This window comes from Vipera ursinii, assembly GCF_947247035.1.
Source record: "Vipera ursinii genome assembly, chromosome: 5".
NCBI classification, from domain to species: domain Eukaryota; kingdom Metazoa; phylum Chordata; class Lepidosauria; order Squamata; family Viperidae; genus Vipera; species Vipera ursinii.
Genome location: NC_139518.1, coordinates 82,767,629 through 82,778,139, shown reverse-complemented (window position 1 = coordinate 82,778,139; position 10,511 = coordinate 82,767,629). Strand labels below are relative to the sequence as shown.

The window sequence follows — 10,511 nt, the reverse complement described above, 5'->3', positions numbered from 1 at the left end:
TAGAGATAGTCAAGAGAATTGTAATTAGTATTAAGTAAATGTGTATGTTTGGATTAAAATGTATATAGGATGGATTTATAACAAGGTGAGATTTGATCTGGAATTATGTCCTGGCTGTGTTGCAGAGATAGGAGAAGTTGGTACAATGCTTATTCAAAGATAAATGCAGTTGATCATTTGAAGATAATTCTGCATGACAGGTTATGATTGATCACCTACACTAGCAAATCAATTGAGCTGCGTAAAGGTTTTTACAGTGACACTGAGAAAGTCATAAAAGAGCTGATAAGGACTTAGACAAGAGATTACACAGCCTGGAGATCGAAGGATGCATGAGAAAGAAACTCAGAATAATTTGAACTGCATATAATTTTAAATAAATACTGTCAGAGTACCTTGATTTTGCATAGCATAAGGGGAACAGAAAGACATTGGCTTTCAACATTGAGGTCAGCCCATAGAGGTAGACCAGATCAAGAGGTAGATATTAAAGAGATTCCTACTTTGTCCATCTCAGACAGGTGAATATCTAGTCTCTTCTTAAAAATCTCCAGTGATGGAGCACCTACAATTTCTGGGGGTACGCTGTTCCACTGGTTGATTGTCCTCACTGTCAGGAAGTTTCTCCTTAATTCAAAGGTTGCTTCTTTCTTTGTTCAGTTTCCATCCATTGTTTCTTGTCCTTCCATCTGGTGCTTTGGTGAATAACCTGTCTCCCTCTGCCTTGTGGCAGCCCCTCAGATACTGGAACACTGCTATTATGTCTCCCCTATTTATTCTTTTCTTTAAACTAGCCAAACCCAAGTCACGCAGCTGTTCTTCATATATTTTAGTCTCCAGGCCTTTGATCATCTTAGTTGCTTTTCTCTGAATTTTTTCCAAATTCTCAACATTTTTTTTTGTGATATGGTGACCAAATTGGCTGCAGTATTCCAGGTGTGGTCTTACTGGGGTTTCATAAAGCGGTACTAATACTTCACTTGATCTTGATTCTATGCCTCTTTTTACACAATCCAGGATTGTATTAGCTTTTTTGGCTGCTGCTGCACACTGCTGGCTCATAGTTAAGTGAACATCCAAATGAAAGTCTCTACCCTAGTGTGTGTGTGTGTGTGTGTGTGTGTGTGTGTATGTGTATAGTTATTGTAATGTAACATAATACTGTCCACTCTCCTAAAATAGTGTAGTTTTGTCAGTACAGCTATCACATGGATCAGCAGCAGCCAGCTTGAATATACAATTAATAATATATAGTATTTAGTGTATAAATAATGCAGTCTTTGGTAATATAGACACACAAGCAAATGAGACTGAAAATGTAATAACTATGAGGCCTCAGCAAACTGTATACATACATACGGGCCAGTATAGGCAACTCTGAAGTAATAAATAAATATATAAATAATGATAAATTGGAGGTCACCAAGTATAGTAATATGGCTTGTCCTGGTGTGAGATTCCCACAGATTTTTTTTTGTTTTACCAGGGTCAGGATATAACCACTATGTTAGAAAAGAATTTTTGCCTAACCAACAGATGCAGTGAAAGAGCATGGTGATCAAGCAGATTTAGTGATAGCTTAAGTCAGCACTATGAATCTTTGCAGTCAATGTACAATCCATTTCAGCTCTTTTTCATTTGCATTTCAGCTATTTCAATTCATTGTAACATTGCTACTTAAAATATGTTGTTCCATGTAGTTACTCATTAACATTTCTATAGCATGCTTTGTCTGACATATTTTTAAAAACCTGAATAATAGAGCTGTCATGAACTGAATCTAGAAAGCCACTTCTGAATACAACTTAGATGAAGTTGAATATTTCGGTTCCTGAAGTTCTTAAACCCACACTAAGAACAATATAGATAAATTGGAAAAAACATATTAGAAGGAACAAGAATTCCATTGCCACAAATCCCCCAAACTCAGATAATTAACTTATTATTTATTAATAATATTCTCCTGAGGCAAAATGTCTGTGAAGAACCAAAGTTTTGTATTCTTGAAGTTTTTCACACCTACAATTTCAGCTATTAATAGATTTTAATGGTTGTTGCATTGTTTTTAACTGTTCATTGGCTGTATGCTACCCAAAATCTCATTTAAAGTGATACGGACTGCTATATAACTACGATAAATAAATAAATAAAAATAGGGCTATGGACGTTTTCTTTTGGTGTTTGATCATTGCTGAAACTGCATGTTGTCTGTATTTGTTTCCATCAAGAAAATATTGGGACACACAACTGCTACACTGTTGAATTGTGATAGAAATTAACATTTGAGTATTCCTTTAACAACAAGAGAAGCGATTAAACCTTTAGCAAATTCAAGGGTGTGTTAATCGATAAGAAAATAAATATTTTATTTTTCTTTCATTCTTTTTGTCCTGTGGTTTTCCAGGCTGGTCTCATTCGAACAGACAATGGTGAATTTTTCATTGAGCCTCTGGAGAGAGGACAGTGGGAGAAAGAAGAGGATGGGAGAGCTCATGTGGTCTACCGCAGGTCTGCTATCAGACAAGAGAGAACAGAAGCATTCAAAGATTATCATAATGAAGGTATGACTGAGGAAACAAACACAATGACACATTCATCTTATTTAGGAGACTGTACAGAATTCATATCTGGTCTCAATCTGCATAACATCAATTTCAAAGAAGGCGTAATTGTTCTTGAATGTCTCTGAGCAAAGACACATTGACAGTAATGCATTGTTTGGTTGGTTTTGAGTTAGCGGGCTGCATAAACCTAGCTCTGTGTTTGAAAAGCATCATTTATATTTATGTATAATGTGTGAATCCAGCTATTATTTATTTATTTTAAAACGTTTACCTCACCTTTGTTTTTGGTTAGGCAAAACAATGTACATACCTAATGCCCCCGATTTCCCCCACAAAAACCCTGTGAATTGGGTTGGGCTACGAGATGGTGGATTTCATGACGGTTATGAGTTACTCAACAAAACATGGCTAAAAACTAAGGCTTAGCAAACCTCTAGGCTCAAAATGTGATCCTTGTCACTTCTTAAGTGTTTGATGTTTCTCGATTAGCCTCAATCCCCTGTGGTGGGGCATGGAAGGATTTTGCCCTCACCGATTGGTATCACTCCACTTACATTTACAGTTTTCAGTGAAGCTTATTTTAATATTGCAAATGGTAGGTGTTTCTCTGATTTGAAATGATAGCAAGAGCAAAAAGATTAATTCTCCTATCTATTGCTCCAGAGTGTCAATCTATGTTGGGCAATTTCCTAACTTTTTGCAATGGTTTGGAAAAAGATAATGTCATCCTGGGATCAGATGGGAAATAAAAGAGAGACAGGCAATACTAATAAGGAAAGTGTGCAGGTTCCACTGTTAGCACTTTCATCCAGTGCTAAGGGTAGAAGACGTCCAAGGTTATAGCTTTAGATGACAGAATACTGGAGTCTTGTCTAGCATTTATTCTATTGCTGCATTTTCAAATTTGCAAGCAGAACATTGTAAAAGTAGGTAACGCCACATTGATGGCTTAGATCACGGGTGTCAAACTCGCTGCGTCACATGATGTATTGCAATCTATTGTGACTTTTTTTGCATTGCCGGAGCTGGGCTGGGTGCGGCCTCTGCATGATGCAACCGGCCCATGGGCTGGCAGTTTGACACCCTTGGCTTAGATCTTGTTCTTCCCATTGAGCTAGCTCTTTAGGACTTGTCTTATCCTTCGGTGGCACTTGGATGTAGCTGTCTTCCTTCTTCCTTCCTTCTATCCAACTGCTATATATATAAACCTCAGTTTGAATGCCTGAATTGGTGTGTGTATGCAGGTGTTATGGACCAATGCATTTTAAAGATATTAGGTAAAGGTAAAGGTTCCCCGCACATGCGTGCTAGTCGTTTCCAACTCTAGGGGCCGGTGCTCATCTCCGTTTCAAAGCCGAAGAGCCAGCGCTTGTCCGAGGACGTCTCCATGGTCATGTGGCCGGCATGACTAGACGCCAAAGGCGCATGGAACACTGTTACCTTCCCACTGTAGTGGTCCCTATTTTTCTACTTGCATTTTTACGTGCTTTCGAACTGCTAGGTTGGCAGAAGCTGGGACGAGTAACAGGCGCTCGCTCTGTTACGCGGCACTGGGGATTCAACCCGCCAAACTGCCTACCATTTGATCGACAAGCTCAGCGTCCTAACCCACTGAGCCACCGCGTCCCTTTAAAGATATTAGCAGGCTTATTAAGGTGATCCTATTTCACCCATTTTTTATGCTGCCATTTGTTTTTTAACTCTTCTAATTCCAGACTTCATCTTGGGTCAGCTTCCCCGGGCTTTGAATCTAATTGAAGATCAGATGGGTGAAGCAGACAGGAAGAGGCGACATGCAAAGAAGGTTGACTACAACATAGAGGTCCTGTTGGCTGTGGATGATTCGGTTGTACGGTTCCATGGGAAGGAGCATGTCCAGAATTACGTTCTCACCCTTATGAACATAGTGAGGTTCTTTTCATCTTGTGTTTCTTGTCTTGTAGGGGAGGGAAAGAAAGCAAAAAGAAATTGGGCATAGTTCACAGACTGAGTGTGATCACACAGTCTTCCTGGTATGAATGTCAGGGAACATTTCCACATTAATTGCCCACATAAGAGGCCAGATGTGTCTCCTAAGAATTTGTGTATCCGCGATGAAGTCATAGTACATAATGTAATATCTTGAAGCGTAGCATGACAATGTGGTATTACGTATTGCAGCCTTCCCTGATGCCTTCAAAGTATGTACTGTGCCCAAAACATATTTTCAGGTCTTGCTGTCAGAAAAAGTGTGATACCTATTTGGCACTCCAAAATACACAAAAAATTGGGCAGATGTTTTATAGAACATAGCATTCATGAGCAAAGGATCTACTTCACTGAGGTATAACAGGGTTGTCAGATAGTTTTATAGAAGATTTAAAGAGTTTTGCATGCTTTGGAGCAGTTACAACTTTAGTCATAGAACTTTGTGCATTTAAAAATGTTTAAATGGGATTATAGCATAAATATTGTATGCAGTTTTGGGGATGAGTGATGAAGTCATTCTTGAATGGGTGGCCAGAACTAGGACATTCTTCCAACCTATATCAAAATGTATGGAAGCCGATGAGCTGTTGTCCATGGTATTCATTGGATTTATTGCACAGTATTGTGTCTTGCCTAGTTAATACCCATGATTATTTATTTAAGGTTAAAAAAATTAAAGGTTTCAATAAAATAAGGAGTCAAGAAAGAGGAGAATTCATGGACCTGTTCCGTCATTATTTTTTTTCTTGTAGATATTGAAAGTATATGTAGAAAAGTATATATAGTATCATATTTCAAACAAACCTCCAAGTAGATTGATTTCTTTTTAAATTTTATTATCTTTTTACTTTTGAGCTTCCTGCTTTGTTGGCCTATGGGGCCTCTATTTCTTGAGAAATACCTTAAAGCAGGGGTCTTCAAACTTGATGACTTGTGGACCTCACATTTGAGATGACCTTTACATCTAGCCTTCAGCATGACTTTCTTTGATTATTCATCCTATCCAAATCGTAAATGGATTTTCTCTTTTCCGGAAAGAAAAAAAGATTCTCTCCCTTTTCTGCACTGCTGTTTATTGTTTTGCTGTCTTTCCCCCCTTCCCTGTTGTTGGGTGATAGCACAAAAAGTGGTCAAAAAAAGTGGGGAAAGCATTTCAGTTTGTCAGTATCTGGGATGCTGTAAGGATGGGTCCTGAAAGAGAAGTGAAGTTGCGTTTTTTGGGATGGAAAAATCTCCATCAAAGAGCTTAAAGAGCTAAAAAAAGATAGGGAAAACGTGACCTTTGCCTAAAGTGCAAAATGAATAGTTTACCAAACCATCATCTCCTTTGCTAGCTTTGAGGCAGGTCTTTCCTTTTGCTTTGGCTTTGTTTCTGGTTTTGAGACTTCCTTTTTTGCAACCTTGTCAAATTTCTGGCAGACTTGGTGAGGAACACCCACAGCTTCAGGCCCTCCTCAGTTAGTTATCCATCAAGGCTGGTGATCTTTTCAGAAGTTTGTCTTTAGGCTGGATTCCCATTAAGTGGTTATGTCACACAAAGGGCAGCAGTGTTTCAAAAGGCATTTGTTTGAGCCTTGGCAGCTTCTGAAGAAGCTTTTCCCAGAATTTGACAAGGCTGCCTTCGCTTTTTCCTGCTGCTAAAATAACTGCAGAATATAGCTTATACGTTTCTTTGAAAGAGAAACATACAGAAGACCAAATAAAAGGGGGACTCAGCACTGAAGGCCAACTCAGAACGTGGTAGGAGCTAGTTATATAGCCCCAATTAAAAAACGTGGTTCTGCTTTGACCAGATCAAGTAAAGACAAGCAAAGTTGCCCTTGATTAGTGTTTTTGCAGCTTCGTAGGTTGTATGAATCCAGGCCATTTGATTAAATGTACAGTGAGATCAACATCCTAAACAGTTTCTTTCGGTTTCACGATTCTTTCAATATCAATATAGTGTGCAATGAAAATGACTTAACCCCGAGTCAAGCAACTTATGCAAATGCACAATTAGCCTCAGCTAATTGTTAGCCTCAGCTAATTAGACTCAGCCTTCCATCCTTCCGAGGTAGGTAAAATGAGGACCCAGATTGTTGGGGGCAATTAAGCTGACTTTGCAATAATGCCGCTTGGGGTGTGTGTGAAAGCCCTAATAAGCAGGCATATACATAGAATGAAGGCTACTGCTAAGCTTGTAAGCCGCCCTGAGTCTTCGGAGAAGGGCGGGATATAAATGGAATTAAAATAAAAAATAAAAAAATATAGTTTAGCCATCATGTGCTACAGAGGAGAGGGTAAAGTCATTTTGAGGATTTCTGTGATAGTGTGAAGCTGCTTTTAAAAAGCATACGGAAGATGTATCTGCAACATTCTGATCAGGGCTTATGGAAACCTATTATTCTTAATGTTGAGAGCAGTGGGCTGACACTTCCTTTTTTGAGTCTATTCCAGAATGTTTAAATCCTTGAATGGTCTGCATTTTAATTTTTTTGGTGAAGTCTCATGCACTAAATTGTGGCACTGTTGTATTGCTCTGGTTCTCACTGAGTTACAAGGCTGTTTTTTTCTGATTCCTATCAGACTTGTTATTAGAAAATTTATTTTTGGAAAAATAGTGCAACAAAAGCACAAAGATCCTTATCATACTAAAGTTGATCCCAGTCTCAACAACTGAGTGAGGTTGCTTCTCTAGGAGATGCAGCCTTTGCCATGTATTAGTCTTCAATTCACTAATAATCATAGAATATCAATTTGCTAACGATCAAAGGAAGCGATTAAGTCAGAAGATCCATCTAGTTTAATGTTATGCAGTGCTTTGAATGCTTTGGATTTTGAAGGCAAAATGGTGGTTCAGAACAAGTGGGGCAAAAATGCAGCTTCTGTATATGCAAGGATTTGCAGTAGTTTTGCGAGAATTCAACCCTGCCTATGAAGGATCAAAATCTGGAGTTTCCACACTTTATATGTAAAGCATGTGCTCTGTAACCTGGTTATATGGTTTAAGTCTCCCTTCAGAAATATATACTTCCTTTTCTTTGGCTGAATTGGTTGGAAAAAGTACTAGTTAAAAGATTTCCAAAAACATTTTTGAGGTATTTCAATATTTATTTTGAAAATAATATTAAAAGTCTATTTGTTGATTGTTTAGGAATCTACCCTAAACCCATGAGACTTTTAGCCTCTTGCAACTGTTAAAAATTGGTTTTTGCTATATTTTTATTTTCCTTATTATGATTTGTTTTTTTATTCTAAGATTTGATCCATTAAAAAATCTTGGATAAAAATGGGAAAATAAAATAATTCTTGAAAATCTTAACATTAGTAAAGGGAATAAGCAATGCTAGATGTTAACTTATTTATTTTGAAAATAATATTACAAGTCTATTTGTTGATTGTTTAGGATTCCACCCTAAACGTATGAGGCATTTGACCTCTTGCAACTGTTGAAAATTGGTTTGTTATATTTTTATTTTGCTTGGATGGTTTGTGTTTTTAATTGTACATAACAGCATATTCTGAGATTTGAGCCATTAAAATATATGGTTGGATAGAAATGGACAAATAAAAGAGTTCATGAAAATCTTAACATTAGTAGAGGGAATAAGCAATGCTAGATGTTTTGTTGTTGTTGTTAGTTGCGAAGTCGTGTCTGACCCATTGCGACCCTATGGACAACGTTCCTCCAGGCCTTCCTGTCCTCTACCACCTTCTGGAGTCCATTTAAGCTCACGCCTACTGCTTCAGTGACTCCATCCATCCACCTCATTCTCTGTCTTCCCCTTCTTCCATTGCCCTCAATCTTTACCAGCATTAGGCTCTTCTCTAGTGAGTCCTTCCTTCTCATTAGGTGGCCAAAGTATTTGAGTTTCAGCTTCAGGATCTGGCCTTCTAAAGAGCAGTCAGGGTTGATCTCCTCTAGGACTGACCGGTTTGATCGCCTTGCAGTCCAAGGAACTCGCAGGAGTCTTCTCCAGCACCATAGTTCAAAGTCCTCAATTCTTTGGCGCTCGGCCTTTCTTATGGTCCAGCTTTCACTGCCATACATTGCAATGCTAGATGTTAACTTTAGTCAAAAACAACCTATGTTTTGTTTGTTTATTTAGTTTTTGTTTTGCCTTTATATATCATTTCTTCCTGAGTTAGGAAATAGGTCAATGGAATGTACACTTAAAGCAAGTGTCCTGCATTTTTGCAGAGGGAGGAGAAAAACTATGTTCAGCATTTATGACAATCTTGACCACAAATGCGAATTGCAACCTGATCAAAGCTTGGCAAATGAACACTAATCCTATTAGTTCACACCAAGAGTATCTCCTGCCTACGAAGAAAGGAACTGATGAACTAGCAGAAACTGCAGCACTGATAGCAAGGAGGCTTAAAAGTCTTTTAGAGATTTCCAGGTGTTGTGATGTGTTGACATGTGAGACCTCCAATGAAAATCCATCAATGAATACAGAATGCATTTTGTTTTTCATGTTCCCTGAAGAGTATTCCAGCGAAAGGGTTCCCATGGAAAAGTGTGGCTTATTTGGAGAACATTAGTGTGGTATGGATCTAAGCATGGGCTGTTTTTTTTTCTTTTTTCTTTCTTTAAATAGTCAACATTGACAAAGTTATAACTGAAGTACTCGTATCAGATAATTGTTGTGCTTTATTTAAGGAGTGTTTGTACTACTTTGAAACAAAAGTTTTCATTGCAATATGTCTGCATATTGCATAACTAGGGGACGCGGTGGTTCAGTGGGTTAGGGTGCTGAGCTTGTCGATCAGAAGGTCGGCAGTTTGGCGGGTCGAATCCCGAGTGCCGCGTAACAGAGTGAGCGCCTGTTACTCGTCCCAGCTTCTGCCAACCTAGCAGTTCGAAAGCACGTAAAAATGCAAGTAGAAAAATAGGGACCACTACGGTGGGAAGGTAACAGCGTTCCGTGCGCCTTTGGCGTCTAGTCATGCCGGCCACATGACCACGAAGACGTCCTCGGACAAGCGCTGGCTCTTCAGCTTTGAAACGGAGATGAGCACCGCCCCCTAGAGTTGGAAACGACTAGCACGCATGTGCAGGGGAACCTTTACCTTTACCTTTATTGCATAACTGCAGACTAAACAACACTTAGAAGAACATCTCTCTCTTCAACTGAATTGGGTGCCTCCATACTTGGCATTCAAAGAGAATATTCACAGAATCTGTGTGAAGAGGTAGACTGGTGCCAAAGTAGACCTGTTTCTGAGAATGAACATCTACAGATTTTTCCAAAGGAACATCAGAACCTATTTTGAAATGGACCAGGTGAAGTTTTCTCAGAACCAGCCAACTTCAGACATAGTTTTTGGACCATCAAGTTATCTCATTATGTTCAAGAGCAGCTAGCTATGAATTAGACATTCATACACTGGGAACGTTGGATAGTGTTCTGCTTACCCAAGATATGATGTAGGGAACAGACAAACCTATACAAAGGACTCACAAAACCATTGTACTCACAAAATTTAACAGAATGAAATTTAAGTTTGTGGTCTACAGTTGTCCCCAATCAGGGATGCGTGCATGTGAGCAGGTTATATATGCCATTACAGTTGAAGTCTTTTTTGACCATCACAAACTTTCATCTGCTTTGTTTCAATTTGCCTGCATGGCTTGGTCCAGAAAGTTGTTCTGGTCTCTGCTCTTTGACTGTAATAAACTTACTTGACTATGCTGTATATTTTGGAAATACGTCGGTCTTTCAAACAGTTCATCAATTAATGTCTACAAAGACTTGTTTGGACTATTTAAAGTGGTGCCGTAGAAGCTGATATTTGCTTTGAAAAAAGCAGGTAGCATACCTACTATGACTGTATTTAAGGGTATAATTATTTGCCTACTATCTCAAAAGTGAATGTCTTGAACAGTATCTTGAACAAGCATGCTCAGATGGTACAGGACTATCCACGTGGCATTTCGCATGGGACGAGAAGGAGTGGATTGGGAGCAATTATTAGATGAAGAGCTTCCAGGAG

The 10,511-nt window shown here is 38.7% G+C and overlaps 1 protein-coding gene across 1 annotated transcript in view; it reads left to right on the top strand.

Moving 5' to 3' along the window:
- The window catches only part of ADAMTS14 (ADAM metallopeptidase with thrombospondin type 1 motif 14), a gene marked incomplete at its 3' end in the record, with an annotated part of 81,131 nt that overhangs the window by 8,219 nt on the left and 62,401 nt on the right, over nucleotides 1-10,511 (top strand). Inside the window, exons 3-4 of the mRNA XM_083364902.1 lie at nucleotides 2,405-2,561; nucleotides 4,280-4,470. Of these exons, the coding sequence (XP_083221028.1) occupies nucleotides 2,405-2,561; nucleotides 4,280-4,470 (348 nt within the window). The remainder of the gene's footprint in view (nucleotides 1-2,404; nucleotides 2,562-4,279; nucleotides 4,471-10,511) is intronic.